The following is a 20,614-nucleotide window of genomic DNA, read 5'->3' on the forward strand; positions in this document are numbered from 1 at the left end:
CTCCAACTTACAGTAGGGTGTATACTGATAAACACATCATAAGTTTAAACTATAGTTAGGTTGAAATTACATGTAATATACCAAACCTACACAGTGAGCACAGTATTTTACACATCAGCTGTCTACTTTCAGATTTATGTGGCTAAAAGGGAGTAGGGGTACTGTTGACCAGTGTCATAGGGCATCACGCCTCATATTGATGTTACTAGTCCAGGAATAGGGCACAACTCAAAACTTGAAATATACTTTCTATGTAATATGTATTTTGACAATATTGTGTTGTGGTATGGCCTTCATGACCATGGTTCATTATGACCAATGGTTACCTATATGAACAATTACCTTAATGACCAATGGTTACCTATAAGCCAAGGGTTTTGTGGCATGCAGCAGGGTTGGGCTTTTTTATTTGTTTTTTGCTTGTTTGTTTTGATTATTTGTTTGGTTAGTTTGTTGATTTTTGTTTTGTTTTGTTTTGTTTTGCTTTGGTGAAAACACCACGAAGCTCGGCATATATAACCAGTCATTTCGATTGTGCATGGAGCAAAAGAGATGTTGTGATTCCAAACTCCAAGGAACCATTTTCCTCATATGCAGCTTTGACAGAGGAATATAAAGTTTAAAAACGAGAAACTCCTCAAGGAATCTCAATATTTACATTTTCTACAAAGGTGTCAAAAGTGAAAATGCTTTTTCAGCAGCAAAATGTAAAGGAAACATGAAAAAAAATTTTGTAGATATGGATGGTCTTCCTATCATCCCTTGGCAGCATTATTTAATGCTGTGTTTTCAAATACATGTTTATTTTGTTTGATACATTTTTATCCTGGGAAATAAATTCAAACCTTTATAGTCGACACTAGATTTAAGATTAATAGATGTGTATAAATGAACCCTAACTTAAGAATTAAGATATTCAGGGTGGGGTTAAGAAAGCAGTCATCTCTAAAACCCCCAGCATGGTTCTTTTGATTAATCTGATGTGCAAGCCATTTGCAAAAGCCTTCATACAGAGGCCAGGGCAGGATCACGTGGTCAAGTTCTCGGGCATCTGCACAAAAGGAGAGTGAGTAAATTGATATTTAATCTAAACTCCCTAGGACTACAGAAATATGATTCTACAGCGCCGTACCAGCTCCTGTCTTGACCAGTTACCCCTTCCAGTGACAGTGACATTCCACTGTTTTAACATTGACTTTGTCAGAGAATGCTCAGCACCCTACAGTGCCAAGCCTATCTAGTCAAGCTGATTCTGGGAAATGGCATCTCGTTCAATTATCTATGCTCTGTAATAGTCAGAACCTTCTGTGTCACTGTAAGCCCTATCAGAATAGGAGGGGGCAACCCTGTAAGAATCACTTATTGCGTTCTCAGAGCATATGCAAGAGCTCCACTGAGCTTGGTTGGAGGTAGCCAAAGCTTTTTAACAAGAGCCTTTTAAAAAATAGCACTGTACTATCTTACCTCACTTTTATTAGAAAGCCCTGAAAGCCGATACCCTGTGTCCAACTTGAGATGGCAAAATAGCAAATATTTCTTATAAGACTATGTCTTCTTTAAAGTATAAGAAGCAAAACAGAACAGATATGGTCCAGCACTGTGCAATATAAGGAAAACCTCTGTTAAACCTTTTTGCTGGAGGAAGTGAGCCTGACTTTTATTTCTGACATATTGTTTTTCCCAACAAACTTTCGTCTGTAAGCATCTTTAAGGCATTTCACATTCTGAATACTTTAAAACATTTGAGTGAACCTTGGGAGAGCGAGCGCCTATTCCTCTGGTTCTGGTCACCTCTCCTTATTCCACTCATCAAGGCAGCACTTGTGTTGGATGTCCATCAGGTCCCATGCGTTTCTAAGACACAGAACTATCCAGACCATCCTGGAGGAGTCAACAGTCAATATACTTGCATTTTCAGATGGCAGTGTTCCAGACTGGAGAAGACATCCTTGCTTCTTATCTAAAAGACACGAGTCTGTGTCTATAAACAATGAGTCTACACCTTCTCGTACACATTTATACATGCATGCTCACCTGCCCACCTGTGCCTCTACCATTTTTTTAATCAGTTGTCTCACCCAGACAGGTATTCTCTGGATCAAACTTACAACAAATATCAGTATTTTAATTCTAATATCATATATAAGGATGATATGAGAATCATTATTTGCCAACTGGTACTTAAAATATCTTTTCATTAACCTCACGAAGGGTCATCCGACTATGGCCACTGGGACAGAAATTAACTATCTGCATTAGCTTATAAGATTCTTAGGTTGAATCTTATAATCTGATAAGATCAGATATGCATCAAGGCCACCAAGTAGATGACAAGTCACACAGCATCTTTGTTGGACTACACTTAACCTAATAGCAGAAAACAGATAAGAGGCTCCCAGTCCATTTTAGGTTACATTATGATTTTTTTTTGAGATAAGAAAAGCTAAGGGTATGAAAGTTAAATGTCATGGTTCTAGACTTCCCTCATGAAGCCAAAGCCAAGTACATTCAAAAGATTTTTTTTTAAAAAATCGTATTACTATACCCAATCTGACTTAGACTCTGCCAGCATTTACTAGAGGCCTGGACACATGGTCATTCACCTCTATGATTTCTCTTCTCTCTCTCTCTCTCTCTCTCTCTCTCTCTCTCTCTCTCTCTCTCTCTCTCTGTGTGTGTGTGTGTGTGTGTGTGTGTATGTGTGTGTGTGTTTCATGACCTCATTAAAATTGACAAGACACTTCAAACTGCAAATATCAACATTGCACAAAGATTTTTTTGTCTATAGAAATGAAGCTATAAAAGAAAATATAAATTAGCAAAAATGTTATATTTTGATTTTGTTTTGTAATATACCTTGCTCAAATTTTATAAGAACCTTGAAGCCCACAATTTCTATTTTAAGGAGTAACAAATACAGCATCGGAGAAATATGAATCAATAGAGAAATAGCTAAATAGTAATATTAAAATGCAAACATTATTATTCACTCAAAATTCATGAAATATAATCAAAGTGGTAGGGCTATGGTTTAATTTCTGTATCTGTAAGAAGCTCAAATCATCACATTATTTCCTGGGTTTTCTGAACAATACTGCAAATGAGTCCTATTAAACTCTTCAGATACTCTAAGCTCTCAACCCAAGAATGCTTATTTATCTTTAGTTTGTAATATAACATGTTTCTAGTTTAAATGGAACTAATTGTGAGCCTAGATGGAACAGTACAATGACTAAAATGAATAACCCCTGGATATGAATTAACAAAGCACTACACATCACAGAAGCGTCACTAAACTTGAAGGTGAATCACTAGAAATCATATAGTATAACCAAGAAAAAGTGAAAATAAAAATAAGCAGAATGCCTGTAGCTGCTGGGCCAGTATCAGAACTCTAACTTCCACATAACTGAAACCTTAAAGGGAAAGGTGTTGAACAATGGTATGGGAATATAGTTGATGATGTAATGACTAAATAGCTTCTAATTTGTTGGAATGTATAAGTGTTCATGTGGGAGAAGGTCATTTCTGCCCTCCAACTTGACAAACTACAAAGGAAAACTATGGATATTCAACATAAATAGAAATATATTTAAAACAAACAAAAATGATATATATATAAACTAAGGTACCATAATATGAAGAGCAGATGATTCTACAATATGAGCCAGTAGACAAAGAAATAGCACGCTGGAATTCAGCACTGGAAGCAAAAGCATAAACACAAAGTCTCAGAGGCATTAAGAAAGAAAGAAAGAAGGAAAGGAAGAAAAAAGAAAGAAAGAGAGAGAGAAGGAGAGAGAGAGAGGAAGGAAGGAGAAGAGAAAGGAAGGGAAGGGAAGGGAAGGGAAGGAAAGGAAAGGAAAGGAAAGGAAAGGAAAGGAAAGGAAAGGAAAGGAAAGGAAAAAGAAAAGAAACAAAGCCTGGGAGAGGTAAGGCTAAAGAAAGCTGAAAGAAAATGACAAAAATGAGCTTCTACCATCTAGAAGGTCGAATCAATAGTAAGTTACTAAACATGGTAAATAGGTAGCAGGAATTTGGTAGTGATGGTGGTGGTGGTGGTGGTGGTGTGTGTGTGCTATTAATGAAAACCTACACATTATGTTTAAAACTAAAATGATAATAAGTACAAGTAAAATAGATACGAAATTATATCATAGCAAATTCAATATACAGTATATAGAGTATTATAATATGAAGTCTAGGCAGGTTGTTTATGTAGTCCTTTAATAAAGACTAAAAAATGTAAGCGAATGCGTTATAAATAACATCCAAAGAATTGAAATATCTAAGAATATTTAAGCAAGAAGAACATAGGAAAGCTACCGCTGAGAAATAAAAAGTAAGTAAACAGCAAGAGCAAAATGACTGGTTTGAGCCCAACAACATCAATCATCACAATACATAAAGTGGATCGAAATGACAATAAGAGGCAGAGATAATAAATTTCCACACTGGATACAAATGTGAGGCCCAACTATGCACTGATCGCAAGCGCAAGATTCATATCGTAAGCAAAAAGTCCTAAAAGCTGAAAGCAACGAAATCAAAACACATGCATAAATCAACATACATTAAAAGCAACAAAACCTGCACTGACAATATATGGTAAGAAGGAGGACTACTGGAAATAAAGAGGGTCACAGGACAGAATAGAGAAAGTCTTTAGGAAGAAACAATTACAAATACTTAGTAACAATGGTTTGGAATACATGAAAACTGAAGCCAAAACCAAAGAGGAGAGAAAGATTACTGTGTTTGAAGATTGAAAAAATAAATCTATTTCTCAGGAATTGATATGGTAAGTATATGTAAACTCAGTGAGGACATTTAAGATCTTCATGACACCACAGATGACCGAATTGGCATTTAAACATCACCCTTCACAACTACAGCCCACAAAAGGACAGAATGCTCATGTTATGCCTCCTTCTGATCTAAAAATAGGCTTAATTTTTTCAAAAGATTTCATTACTTTAAAAATGTCCTCTATGTGATAAGTAACATTTAACGAATTTTCAATATTAATGCAAGATCTGAATGTACAAACCTGTTATCAAAACATTCTAAGGAAATGAGCAGAGTTTCAAATGATATGCAACCAAACAATACATTCAGAAACCTGTGAGTCAGCTCACAGGAATCTGTAAAGAATTTTTTTATCATTTTAAATGCTTATATTTATAAGCAGAAAAGAAATAATCAAACTCAGTGATGTTAGTTCTATCCTAAAAAGCTAAATTTGTAGTAATGTAACTATAAGAAACATGGGTTTATTTTTTAAGCCGAAATCAGCACAAAATAAGAGAAAAGTTAAAGGCAGTGGGCTTTTCTGAGCAAACATCAGTAACACTAGAAGCTATCCAGGAAGAATAACAAGCAAAGCCAGGTCTATGGACTACAATCCCAGCATTGGAAAGCTCAGGAAGAATTGCTTCAAGTTTACTTCAAGTTCATGGTGTCTCTGGGTTACATAATGAGATCTTGGTCATTCTCAAGGTGTGCAACACATCCCTTCAACTAACTGGTCATGTGGCCAGTTCCAGGGACTCCCAAAACAATACAGACTATTGGCATTGCTCTTCCATATCCATAAGAAGTTGGTCATTAAGACAATTGTTGCTGAAGATGCCACACTTTCATAAGGGCTTAGATGAACCAAGCTAGTCCTGATTGTTGGCTTTCCCCTGCTTGTTAGCTTCCACTAATACTAGAAGATGCTATTCAGGCTACTGGTGAAGGAAAGACATCATCAATCTCGTAAATCTGTGAATCCTACAAGACTAGTCTAGCAAGATACACCTGTGAATGCAATAATGGTGTGAATGTTATAGATGTAACCAATTGCTTTTCATTGTTGGCTTTAAGGCCTAGTCCATTGCAGGAAACTCATGACTAGTACTCTACATCAGGCTAAGAAGCTGCACTTGGGGAGCTCTAGGAGTGAGTGTGCTACTATTTTGCTAAACAGACATCCTATCAACTCCCTTCTAAACACTTCTTTCTTTACCCATAGATTACTGCATTTCTCACTCTTCGCCTGAGAAGTGGCTTCATTATAAATCTGAAAGCTATTGGACATAAAAGAGTAAATAGGGAAACCCATCCTTGTGGCACCAAAGGTTGTTTGCTGTGTAAGTTAATTCTCTTAATTTCATATTTCTGTTAATATGATAACTAAGCAACGAGCCGAAAAGAAATAGGGAAAACTCTCTCCCCAACATCATCAACCAATCTTGGTGTCTGCAACTAAGTGTGCGCTGCTCAAAACAGATGGATCATTGCAGAAGATGAGAATAGTGAGGCATTCGTGGATAATAAACTGCCGGAATGTCACCACCTCTCCACAGTCAATGCAACGATAACACTTAGACACAAATTACCTATCACTTGGTGTAGGTGTAACAGGCCTGAACGGAATGTCTACCTTACTGCTTCCACTTCAGAGCCATCTTTGTTCTAGATCTACTTTCTTTTCTCACCTCTGCTTCTCTTTAGCCAGTTCTTCCCCATTGCTCCAGCATACAGTTTTATTTGAGGTTCCTTTATTAAAACGAAGGCTGTGCTTTTATCAGAGAAACCTAGAACTAAGCTAAATGCTAAAGGCGAACGACAAATGGATCCCACTTTAGTCCCATAGGAGACTAAAGAAATTACACAGAAGATAGCAAAAACACTTATAACACAATGGCCCTTCTCGGACACTTAGTTCAGTTTTACACAAGCTTATTTTATAAACATAAAATAGGGCCAATATATTTTTCTTTCTTCCCAACCAAATGAATGAGTAGCATTTTTCCACAGTGCCCTCATTCTTTACACCACATATGTATCCCTTCGGGAGAAATCAAAATAATAGGAATGACAAGAGATTTTTAGACAGGAAGACCTGGAAGAATTTGAACTGTTTCATATCAGAGATGCTATTTAATCTTCCTAAGCTCTATTACTCTTACTTTCAAGTTGGTAATGGTGAATTGCAGAGTTTTGCAACTGGTTTATAAATATTTTGGCCCACATCCATAGTGCATTTGAGGGTTTTATACATACAAACAAATGGCATCCGGATGCAAAGCACAGTGGTTGGCGCAGGCAAGCACTGAATAGACTGGGGTTGTTTTTCGATTGGCTACTGTATTCAAGCTGTTCTCAAAGTCTTGCACTCAATCACGAGGCCTACTGTTCTCTGTGTCATTTGGCTCCTAGGAGTTATTAATGTGCTGAAGGAGAAGACTGAAATGACCACCTCCCCTATGAATGTTTTCAACTCACCATATTTACCAAGTGCTCACCTTATCTAATTATAAAGAAAATACAAGCAGCCAAGGCTACTGTTACACAGTATTGCAGTAGTCGATACAATTCCTCCAAGAAACAAGTATCACCTTGCTTTCTATCAACTTGGGGGGAAATGTTCTTCAGAAAATATTCAAGGATCAAATCCAAATACAGTGAGCTGAGCACAAAGCCATCTATATAAGAACACCCAATGCTTTATAATGGACAGTGTGTAGTTTTCTGAATAATTTTATTTCAGAAAAAAACATAATATTTAGGAAGCTATCCAATAAACTAAAAACTTACTTTGTTTCACGTCAGCAATTGAACTAAATACTCCAAAAAGGAGAAAACCTCTTGAGCTGGGGAAGTATAAAATGAAGCTTGCCTTGTGACTCATCCTTTGTAAATGTAAGTGAAGAAATATTTGGGCCATATGTTTAGAATGATGGCACAGCTTATTCTTTGAAAGGAAAAAGGCAATATCCAGTATTTGTGTTTCAACATTACATGGAAAATGAGTCTAGTTTAGAAAAATGGGTCCTGACAGAGTAATTGCTGCTTAAGAAAACCTAAATTGCACTTATCCTCTGAATTATTATATAATTTTAAAAATATCAAAATGATAGAAATACATATAACAATAATCTATTAAAATGAATACGTGTTCTTGGATTAAGTACACTTTTCACAAGTCTGACATAATCACAATAGCTTTGGGGAGGTTATACATTAAACTCCAAAAATATGATTCAGTGAATTAAAATGTATCATAAATAGGAAAGTACCTGTAAAGTTAATTCCACATCACCTATTTTTTACATTAATTTTCCATTAGAGTTTTCTTCGAACTACAGCTTTTACAATACCTGATATATACCTAGTGGGCATACCCACAATGATTTAAGATTGGTCCTAAAGTATTAACTTCATACATTTCTGTTACATTTAATTATCTTTCTGAACAGTCTAAGCAACATAGAAAAACAATGTCAATATGCAATGGTTATTCTATTTGTCATCTGACAGAAAGATTTCAGAGCATCAACTTTAAATTCTAATGTACATTATTATTTTTCATTTTTTAATGAAAAATATTGGAAAACCATAAATTTAGGGGTCATAACATGATATTTTGACATAAATATGCACAGTGAAGTATGGAGGCCCAGTTTGAAAGGCAACTGCTAATACATACTTATCATCAAATATTATTAATTCAGCTAGTTGGCTCTTAGCAACACCTCCAGAAAGGGAAATTATCATAAGCTAATAGACCTTGCTTGCAGCAGTCTTTATTGTCTGTCCACACTCATTTTGCACAAGGTCTGTAATAAAAAGCTAACTCACAAACAGAAATATCCGATGTCACACAAAGGGCCCACTATTCCCGGGCACAAATCAATTTTTCAATAACTCTTAATGTAATTTGAGGTCTTCCATTATATAATCCTCCAGAAAAAATTAAATTCTACAGTGTTTTCATTTAGCCATCCAGTTAGGATTCTCATGGATTAATATACATATATACATATATATTATATTAAAAGTAAGTGAAAGCAGAGTATAAAGTCCTTGATTCATGAGAAAACCACAGGAAATGTTTGAGACTGTATAGTCAAATATTTATGTTGCTGAGTTTGCCCACAGAGGTGGATTCTGAAGGGAAGCAACACATTCCAAATAGAGTGTTCTCTTCTCATGCCATTCATAAAACGCCTTTCTGTTATGCAATGGGACCATTTCACTTGGTTAATAAACACGGACTTTTGTTTATCCTTAACCAGTTGTACACAGAAAGGAGTTTTCATTTTCCACACTCAGTTTCCTTAGGGAGCCCGGGAAGAAAATGAACAACCCTGCTCTTTCATCAAGTCTCCCGAGCGACTGGAAAAACCCTCACAGTTTCTCCAAGACCATTCTTTCTTTGTAGACCCACCTGCATGGGCGCCTCGTGTCTCATTGTAGGCAAATGTCCTACATTTACTTAAAAGCATAACTTGGGTGATTGGCTCCATCAGGGGCTCTTTTCATTTCTGAAGAAAGCAAACCCGAAGGGTGTGATTATAACCGGGAATCTGGTGGCACAGTGAATGGCCACCTCACTACCGGAATGCTGGGTCCTCCTAACTGATCCAGACAGTTAAGTAGACATAGATCAAGGATGGCATAGCTCTGAGATAACTGAAAACGTTTTTTGCTCTTTACCTCTAACACTAGACCCTAGTCTTTTTTCCTTTTCCTTTTCTTCTTTCTTTTTCTCTTTCTTTCTGTCTTTTTTTTTAAGACGCTTTGAGCGATATTGGCACTGGTTTTTCCTTTTTAATGTCTTTAGCCAAGCTGAATTTGCTCTACCCGGTCACAGTGAAGAACTCTCAGTAAATTCATGTGACTGAAAATTCTCCAGTTCACTCCGCTATCACTAACCCAGGAAGCCAAGACCATCAAAGCCAACAAGAGATGGGCTGTCCTCACTTTGTTAGCTCGGGTTTTCATTTTCCACACTCAGTTTCCTTAGGGAGCCCGGGAAGAACAAGAACAACCCTATCTATCTTTCATCAAGTCTCCCAAGCGACTGGAGAAACCCTCACAGTTTCTCCGAGACCATTCTTTCTTTGTAGACCCACCTGCATGGGCGCCTCGTGTCTCATTGTAGGCAAATGTCCTTTTCTCTCTTGCTAGGACAGCTCTGGTCCGGGAGCCTGGTCAAGCGTGCACAGCCTGAGCGCTCTCTGCAAAGCTCCGCACGCGTGGGGCTCTGTAGCCCGCTCCAACATCAGCACCGGAGCTGTCCGCTCCTGACTCCGCACAGGCGTTCTGGCCACGAACCCCGTGACCTTCTGGGAGTTGTAGTCTAATCTTGTGAGGCAACTGCGCAAATGGGAAAACTATGAACTACAACTCCCAGATACCCAGGCTGTTTCCCTCGGGCTAGCCCCTCCAGCTGCTCTGGGCGGTGGAAACCTCCCTTCTTTCCAGTTACACAGGTTGTTAATCTCTCTCAGCTTGCCTAACCGTTCCCTCAAAGCGCACTAGCGAAAATAACACCAGATCATCCCAAACAAGGTCTTTCTCTTCACAGTATCGCTTTTGGAAGCCAGACTGTATCTCTGGCTAGAAAACGCAGCACTTTGTTCTAATTTCCAATGAAAACGGGCTTTACCTTACCTCTCTCCTGAGCCCGGAAAGTTTATACGTACCCAAAGTGGAGTAGTTTTACAGTTTTATTCAACAATCACGCAGGAATACGACCGATGGCACACATATAAGAAAAGCGGTTCATCCGCAAAACTGAATTGACAAGATCGGCACGCAAGCAAGCGCGAACACACACACACACACACACACACACACACACACACACACACACACACACACGTCCACAAAAGCCAGATTTCTGACGGAGCCCGCCAGGCGCTTCTTTCTGTTTACCTTTCCATACAGCTCCATTGCAGCCGGAGGTTCAGAGAGCCTCAAGTAAGTCTCCCCACTACAAAGGAGGTGAAGGTCTTATGCTGGAGGCAGAGCACAATGGAAAGGCTTGGAGGAGCGGTTTGCAGAGAGCGAATAAGGGATGGAAGGGCAGCAGGCTTAGATGGGAGGCTTTCTTCCAGAGGGAAACCCAGAAGTCTTCTAGTGACAGCTGCAAAGAAAGGGCTGTGAGTCTCCTAGGAAGTGCCAGGGGCACCAGCGCCAGGCAGCCCCTCCCCTACTCCTCCCAGCACACACACCACCTGAGGGCTGCAGAGCTGATAGGGCACTGGGTTATTTACCCAAAGCAAGTCACACAAAATGAACACATTCATCACCAGAGCCCAGGAGCGCCTTCACAGAATGAGATGGGAGACCTCGATTAAGTTAGCCGGGCCTTTCTTTAACGCGCAGCTCTTCCTTTACATTGCAATCACTCTCCTCCTGAAACGGTTCATATCATGGTCTTCAAGTCTCTGAACTGGGCATTTATGTTCTTTTGTCAACTTCTAATGTGTGGGAGGACTTGTATCTTGTGTCGTCTGTCGCTGAGGCAAATCTCTTCTCCCCTTTAGAATTCAAGCTCGTCTATCTGTGACCCCCACCTTTCCATGTTGTCAGATTTACGACACAAGAAGCAGAGTAGAAGATGAAACCCTCATGATAGTCACAGACAGTCACGCAAAGGTTAATTCAAGTCAGCTCTAAACTTCATCCTCTTAGACATTTCAGCAAAAAGGACGTTCTGGAACTTAAAAGTGCTGGAAACATCTCTGGGGAGTAAGAATTGCCTTTCATATTCCCAGGTCCCATGCCACATATTCTACCGGAAAAAGATCTGGGGGTGGGGGGTCTACATTTCTAACACCTTCCCCAGCAGTTCTTATGCAAATAATTCTTTGGCTGTAATTCAAGAAACACTGCTTTTAAAGGATCTATACGAAATACTTTTTTCCCAAGATATAAACCTCAGAATTTCGCTCTAAACTTTGTTTATGCAACAAGATGCAATGCATATCTGATATAGTAACACACACACACACATACACACACACACACACACACACACCCCACACACACACACCACACACACACATTTCCTCAAAAATCTGTCTTCTAATCTTTGATTAGTGAAAATGTATGTGGTATCACTTAGGTGAATAGTTTTTACGTCAACTCAAATGATCATTTTTAAAAATCATCATCTGTTAGGTGAGTTATTTGATGCCTAGAGAAAACTAACAACGTAAAAGCTAAAGACAGGGCCAGTGAGATGGTTCAGTGTGTAAAGGCGTCTGTTGCCAAGCCTGATGACCTGAGTTCAATCCTTGAGACCCACATAATGGATGGAAAGAACTGACTCCAGCAAAGTATTCTGTGAATTCCACGTGTGGTTTGGGTCATACCATAAATAAATAAATAAATAAATAAATAAATAAATAAATAAATAAATAAATAAATAAATGTATGTAATGAAAAAGTACATTATTGTCTTAGTTTCCACTCTGTTGCTGTGAGGAAGAAACACTATGGCAATGCAAGTTTTAGAGAAGAGAGCATTTAACTGTTGGCTTGCGTACAGCTTCATTGGGTTAGTCCATGAGCATCAGAGTAGGAAGCAGACAGACATGGTGTTGGAGCAGTAGCTGTAAGCTTTACATCCTGATCTTCAGGGGTCTGGGGGGCATTGCCTGGCCATGGGCTTCCTCCAATAAAACCACACCTACTCCAACAAGGGAACACCTAATCCTTTCAATCCTTCTCAAACAATTCCACTGAAAAGGAACCAATCACTCAAATATATGAGCCTACAACAGCCATTTTCATGCAAACCACCAGAGCTAATAACAAAACAAGTGGTAATAATCAATGCTTCTTGAATATATATATATCATTTATTTCTTGTGTAAATAATACACATGTACATGTAAGTGCACGTGTATACACACACACACACACACACACACACAAACAGATAAATCTTTTTTTTAAATGAGTCTGAATATAGTTAGCAGAAGGAAAGGGACCGCCGGAGAATAACAGAATTGTGTGGCTTGAGCATCTCATCATGTTAGTGTGTGGGGAGGCCTGAAAGTTTTAAGGCCCAGAGACACTAAGTGACTCCACAGGGACTGCACAGAGCATTAGCAGGATGGATGAGGCGAGAGCAATTAAGTCCTTGCCTTAGCTACACTTTTCTTTGCACTGATTTACCTCACCATTCAGATTCTGGGATTTTTCTATGGTAATGTTCAATAGTATTCACGCTGTCATTGGTATGGATCTAAGTTATGTATTATTCATTGGCTGCGATCTTTCCTATTTCACATCCTCTCTGTTGTTTACTCTCTCTGTTAAAAGGAGCTGAGAGCTAAGCTAATAATAACAGTGCTATTGGCTGTATAAGAAATCACATTTTATTAGCATCCCTTTCACGACATCCCAGTTAAGATGATCCTTGTTCAAGCCAAGTTCACTGAGGCTTGGGAAAAGGATCAAGGAACTTCTTTAGAACTCACTACCTCCCGCTCATAAGTCTGATTTGAATCTATAGTCTGACACCATACCCAAGTGTCTAACCTCAGACACGATTAGGACCGTAGATAGCTGAGTGGGATTTTTCTGTCTGGGTGCTGTTACCTCTGCCTGTCTGAGACAGTGAACTGGCTTTGATTCCAACCTATGAAGCACCCACACAACAAAATGCTATTGATTCTCTTAGAAGAAGTTAAATATCCCCATGGCACTATTGATTTGTTCAAAATTAAAAGGAAAATTATTTTAACTCATTCCTGCTCATGAAGTTTCCAACATTATATGTAATCAATATAAGTAAAAACCCTCCAAGTGAATATAAAAACAAGGTTGATTTCTTTCCATAATGTAGATACTATTTACAACTGCTACCCTTTTAAGAATACCAATGCTCTAGTAGCACTGTGGCAGGCACTTTGCCTATATTATTCCATTTAATTGTCAATAACTTCGGAAGGAAATGTTACAATCTCATTTTACAGTCAAGAGAGGATATGGATTTTGTTTAAAGACACTGACTAATGTGATTTGGTCCAGGCTTTAAAACTCAGACTTATCTGATTCTAAACCTAGATTTTCAACTGTAGTTTTCCTCAGAAGAATTAATATTTTAAAATACCACATTTCACAATCTCTTAGAAGTTTTGCCAGGCTTTGGTCTTGTTTGGTGGGGATTAGAATGAGATTATAACATTGTTATGAAATTGTACAGTTACTTAAAGCTGTAAGAAATTTTTATTTTAAATAACTTTTTAATGATTTATTTATGTTTATTTTACAAACTACCTGCAGGTGTGTCTGTTTGTGGGTGTCAGGTGCCCTGAAACTGGAATTAGAAACCGTGGTGAGCTGCCATGTGGGAACTGAACCCAGCCAGGTCCTTTGGAATCATAGCCAGTGCTCTTAGCCACTGAGTTACCCTTTTAGCCCCTTTAGAACTTTTAATACATAGCTTTTAAATTTGAAAATGTTGTAATTGGTTAATTTTGATAATCAACATGATTGAGTTTGTCTGGAAAGGGTGTTTCTAGACAGGTTTGACCAAAGAAGAGGATGACCCATTCTGAAAGGGACAGGTATCACTCATGGGTTGAGTTCATGGACTGAAAACCAGGTAGAAGAAGAAATACAGCTAGTCCTGCCTCTCTTCTCTCTCTTCCTGATCACTGCCATGCCTTACTCACCATAACAGATTTTTTCCCTCCTTCTGTGAGCCCAAATAAACTTTCATCTCTTGAGTTGCTTTTCTCAAATATTTGACCACAGCGGCAAAAGGAAGCCATTATTAATCAACCCTTTCTGTGAAATCTCAACCCATTTGACCTTCTGGAAATATTTTGTGGAACTTTGTATCAAATGTGGATCTTTGGCTGAACATTGTATAGTAACTATATTTCCAGTTCATAGAAAACAGTGACCAATAAATATTATAAGAAAACCAGAGAAGTACTAAAAATCAATGCCCACTTTTTATGCAAATGACTTACTCAGTAGAAGGGTTTAGATTACCATCTTTGGAGGAGCATTGTATAGCCCACATCTTTATTAGTTCTTAAGACATTTCCATCAGAGATTTATTGTTATCTTAAAAACCATTGCTCTCATAATCTCATAATTCCCTTAAACACGTTGGGAAGCTTTATTATTAAGACCTGACTTAACTGCGTAAACTTTAGATGTTAAGTTTTCCAACAGACTTTTGATCTGGTAACAGATAGGCAACTTAATGACCAGTCTCTGAGGGGAAAGCATCCCTCAGCATTTTATTCCAGAAGACTTGACACAGCATACACTTGATGCAGGAAGAAAGAATGGCATGCTGTTGGCCACCATCCAGAATACTTATGACAGGCATCCTATATGCCTTCAGGAGGATGGGAGCCTAGAGTTGTCTATTTATAGTTTAAGCCAAGCTTAACCTCAAAACCAAGTCCAGGTTAAAAAAATATAATTCCTGATAGATATAATTGTTCTGAAACTCATACAATTAACAAAACCAGAATGGTACACTAGGGAGAATGTGGTCAGTAAGATAACCCAACTCTTTAATCCATAAAGATAAGGAATTAGATTCCTAAAATCTACAATAGCTAGGTTAGTGTACCACAGGTCATCAGATGCCATTAATTACATTAGGGGAGATGTACTGTTCTGCAACTGTACTCTGATTTTTTAATATACTTAACTTTTATGTCTATCAACAACACTCATTCAAACACTTTAGACTTACCAGCCATAGCTTAAAGTGTAGAATCGGGGACAGAGAGATGGCTCAGTGGTTAAACATTGGCTGTTCTTCCAGAGGAGTCAGGTTCAGTTCTAAGCATCCATGTGGTGACTCACAACCACCTGTAACCTCAGTACCAGGAGATTCAATGCTCTCTTTTGGCATCCACAGACACCAGGAACACAAGTGCTACACAGAAATATGCTCAGATACATGAAATAAACTAATTAAACACTTTAAAGACAACAGTCAAAACCATACTGCCCCCCACCCAAGGAAGCTCAACACCTAAACGAGGAAGAGATAACTGCTAGAGACATCAGCTTCAAAGGTAACAGCAGTGTCTGCTGAGCTGGGGGACACTTGGCGTATTAACAACTGCCTTACAGGAGTGTATGAAGCAGAACTCAGCTGAAGCTAACTGGATAGTAAATTTAGCAGGTCATCCAACTGCCAGACCAGAAGGGAAGGCACAGGAGAACTTCAAGGGAGTTTCATGACTATTAGCTGATTCCTCTTTCTAGGTTTGAAAATAAAAGCCAAAGGTGAATTATGCCTCAAGTCTATGCTCAATTTAATATACAACATCTCTGTGTTGCGGTTAACATGTGTTTGCTTTCTCACAACTTGACCACACTTTCACTTTAGAATTAAGCAATACTTCTCACTGGATAAAACCTCAATAACCACGTTTAAAGGAAGAGGGAGCCTAATATTTGTCTCTCCTTTGCTGGCTGAAAAAAAAAACTGCTAAAGTATAATACTTTTTCCCTTCAAATAAGGGCTGGAGACATTTTCAATTTTATTATGAGTTTACCCATTAATTCAGCTACAGAACACAAGGTTATATTGAGTTACAGTTAACCTAGCTGTCCACATATTAAGATAGTCATAATGTCTACTGTTGACTAATTTGCCAAGAATGAACCCTTTTTCCCTTCTGGATTTCATAAGAACTTATAAATTGGCAAGGTAGAAAATGGTGGATCCTGGGTACTCTCTACATGCTTGGTAGTTCCTGCTCAGGGATGGTACTTCATTCATAGGCACAGGTAGCTTCATTTTTTTCTATGCTAAGCTAAGCCACAAAGATGCTGAGCCAACTTTGCAATAGAAATGTTTATCCTGTGCTATTATATCTTAAGTCTTGAAGGAATGGTCTTGCACTTTTGAGCACTGTTGGAATAATTAAGTGTATCACAGCTTTGAGTATGGCATTGAGTAACACAGCGCTGTGTGTTACAATTTGGACAGAAAACGTTTGTGAGCCAGAGGAGTGTTGTGAATTGATAGGAAACATCTTCCAAAGGAATGCATGTATTGAAAGTTCATCCCAGCTGGGGGTGCTACTGAGAGGCCACAGACGATGAGGGTACCAGCCTTATCGATGTGTCATTAGAAGGAAGAGGAACTAGGTTACTGAGGACATTGTCTTCGAAGGAAACGCCTTGACTTGGTCGTGCCCTTTTCTGTTCCTCTTTTTTTCTTGGCTAATTACCATGGTAATTAGCTATCCATCATACCCTTCCAGAATGTTCCTGCCCTAACATGGACTTAATATCAGAAGAAACAACTGGCCACCAGCTGAAATGCTTCTTTCCTCTAGTAACCTGTAAGATGTTTTACCATAGAGAAGAAAAAGCTAACACACATCCCTCTGACAAGGTTTATAAGGAACTTGACTGTAAAATATTAATTGTCATTTCTGAAATAGATTGTTGTAATCAGTCTTTTGTACCCACACATATTATCTATTCAAATAGATCTGCTCTCTCAAAACTTATTTTTCTTTTATTTTTCCAGGTAGTTTTCCTGTCCAAGTCTAAGGGTCTTCCTGAGAGGGAAGCGCAGATCATTCAGTGAACACATTTCGTTCTAGTTGCAACTTTAATTACAGTTGAAGTACACTCTGTTTTATTCTTCTGGGACTTTCTCAGAAGATGAAAGTTCTCGATTTTATTTAAAAATGACTTTTTAACATACACAAAATTTTCTTTATAGTTATAAAGCATCCTTGAAGGATACTATTCCAGCTACAAAACACGCATATTGTTATCACTGCTCAGCACTGTGTCTTAAGGAAGCCCTGATGGAGCACTGAAGGCTGTATTTAAAGTTACCTAGTGCTCATTTCACAGGGGGAATGGTGGTAAATCATTAACATGCTTTAATTCCAAATCCACAACATCAAAGATAAATAAGACTGTTTGAGTGTTGATAGGAAGAAAAATAGCATAGTTAAACTGAGTAATTTATGCAGTTTTAAAAGAGGCTATTACTGAACCATGGGAAGTGCTACTAGGAGGTATGAAGAGAAAGCTGTGCTCTGGTTCTAGACACAGGAAGGGGCCAGTGACAAGTTTAACCCCAAAGGCTATCCTACAGGAAAAGAGCATTTATTGGAGGTAGAGGATGCTCGAACATAGAGTCAGCAGGGAAAGGAAGTCACCAGTCCTCCCAGCAACTTTCTTCTCTATCTCCCCATTGGTAGAATTCCATCTGAATCCAGAGTCTCAGGACCAGTTCCTAAAATCCAAGGTTTCGGCATCCTATGACACAGGAGCATGGGGAAGGACAGGCAAAAAGACAAAGAGGGGAAACCACCACATTTCCCAGTTTTAAAGATGATCAAAGTGAGAATCAAATGAAAATTTTGAAAAACAAAGGTCCTAAACCAGTGTGAACTTAGACCTTCTTCATGCTAAGGACCCTACTGAGTTAATCTGAAAACACAATGCATGGAGTTCTCAAAAGAAGTATTTCCAAATTTCAACACTTTTCTTCCCATTTAGCTTTGACACTCATATCACATCCAGAACTTTAGTGAGGAATCCTTACTTATAACATAACTTATAACTATAGAGAAACTCTGCAACATCTCTCTTTTGTCTGCCTTATTATTGCTTTCCAAGGTGGATGAATGTATTGCCGAGCCTTTCATCTAATCAAGTTAAATAATTATAAGCAGACTAGTTGTGCCAGGATTGCCTTTGACATTTAGAGACTACAAACTCAAGTGTGTAAAACCTTCATACCTTTAGATGTTTATAATCTTTTGTAAAGGCTCTGTGTGCCTCAGAAGAACCAAGGTTTCTGTCTGACTTGGTTTTGCAACAGAACTCATAATGGTGCTTTGCAAACAGATACTCAACAAGTATTTATGAGTTGATAAAGAAATGGGGAGAGACAAACACTGGCTATCACGCAAGACTAGTAAACAGGTAGCATACACATGAAAGGGTTGAAAGATGAGAAGAAAGGAGATTAGGCCTGGCCATCAGAGACTGAGGAAACCTCATCAGAAATGGAGATGACTTTGAAAGATGAGGAAGGTTTTGCTTATAGATGCAAAGGGCTTTCTGAGTACTTGAGATGTGAACAGAAATGGCCCAGGTTGCTGTTTTTTTACCAGCAGGAAATCAGGACAAACATGAAATATAGGGAAAGTTTGTTCTGGAGGAAACAGTCCCGCTAGCATTCGTACCTCCCTGTCAATTTTAAGATCACAGTTTAGTCAACACACTGTTGGAGCATTTTTATCTTCTTCTGGCCTCTGGATACATTCCACTTGGTGACCCTAGACTCCTGAACTTCAGTCATGACAGCCGTGTTGAAATACAATGAAGTGGCTTGAATTTTAACCTCTCCTCCAGCAGTAGTTGGTGAGAAGTCTGAGACAGCCTCGCTGTTGTCATTTGAGGTTAAAACAAAAATCATATGTTACCAACAGCACTCAGAGTTTTAGGCCATTTTATAAATATAATATCCCTCCCCTCCAATACTGCACCTTAAAGTGAAGAGGACATCGTTTCTGGTTAAGCGGCTTTAAGAAATCTGAAAATTACATTGTGTTTATACAGCTATAGTTAGGACTGACTCAGTCTTGAAAATAAAATAATCAACTATACAGGAGTCTTTGGAATTGAGAGTTTTGAGTCCCAAATGCACTCAAGTCCCAAGCAAAAAGCAGGATGAGTTGATTCCACCTGGTGGGAAAATAAAAACCATAAGCTTTTTCTGCACACTGCCCTGTGCCTGAGAATCAACCTGGTGTTGTCCAAGTATTGCACAGGGAAACTTCCTACCGTGTGTTTTTTATCTCTTGGCTAATGGAACATTATGTGTTAGTAGGAAAGCACTCATCCCGTGAATAGCAGCCAGCTGAGGCTGTGAGATCTGAGAATGTCGATTTATGTTGCTTTTTAGCATGTTGCAATAATTGGTTCTCTCGGAGTCAGACTTCGTGCCTTGCCATATAACAGACTATAAGAATTTTCAAGTAGGAACGTTTCCCCTTTAGAGGTTTCTTTACAGATGGATTTTTGCAGAGTGTTTTGTGGTTGTTGGTTTGTTGCTTTTAAGTCTCAGAAGCTACTTCATGAAGAATTACCCATAAAGAGGGCAGTCTGGGTTGGAACACATCATTCAGACCCAAGGACTTGAGTGTTATTTGAACTGAACCAAAGTGAATTGAATTTCAGTTCAACGCACTCCATTATTTTCTTATTGAATCCTTCATTTCTGGCTGGAGAAAAAGTGGGTGGTAGTGACGGTAGAAAGATGAAAGATAGGTGGAACTTCGAGGGATTGATTTTCTTGCTCAGACTATGGGGTCAATGGAATCTCTGTAATGCTGGAAGGACTCTCCAGTATAACAAAGCTGGAACAGACATTACTTTCAATAGCTAGGAATCTACAAAATAATCATAAATTTAATTCGGGTTGCTCAACTGATTTTCTAGAACATCAAGAATAAGGATACGCAAAGAAATATCTTGTTCCCTGTTGACTATACAGTCCATGTATTTGTGGATAACTGAAACCCTGATTGTTAGTTTAGGAGTTGACTCAGTCCTATAGATTCCATTCACATATCAGCTAAGCAATGAGTTGAACAATTGGCCTTCTAAAAGGATTTAATATATGCTATTTTAATAATTTGCTTCTCACATGAAGTCCACAATAATATAACAATATTTAGATAAGAGTCGTTTTCTACTCAGGTCGTGTTTTTGTTTGTTTGTTTTACGTCAACTTGAAACAAGCTAGAGTTATTTGGGTAGCAAGAACCTCAACTAAGAAAATGCCCTCAGTAGATTGGCT

General features: G+C 38.4%; 1 protein-coding gene across 3 annotated transcripts in view; it reads right to left on the reverse strand.

Annotated features, from left to right (window-relative positions):
- Rab3c (RAB3C, member RAS oncogene family) overlaps nucleotides 1-11,297 on the reverse strand; it is a 223,405-nt gene extending 212,108 nt beyond the window's left edge. Inside the window, exon 1 of one of the 3 annotated variants that reach the window (XM_008760719.4) lies at nucleotides 10,711-11,297. In XM_008760719.4, the coding sequence (XP_008758941.1) occupies nucleotides 10,711-10,728 (18 nt within the window). In that variant the 5' untranslated portion in view covers nucleotides 10,729-11,297. 3 annotated transcript variants of the gene reach the window in all.
- Between the last annotated feature and the right edge of the window lie 9,317 nt (nucleotides 11,298-20,614).

This window comes from Rattus norvegicus, chromosome 2, assembly GCF_036323735.1.
Source record: "Rattus norvegicus strain BN/NHsdMcwi chromosome 2, GRCr8, whole genome shotgun sequence".
In the NCBI taxonomy this organism is placed as follows: Eukaryota; Metazoa; Chordata; class Mammalia; order Rodentia; family Muridae; genus Rattus; species Rattus norvegicus.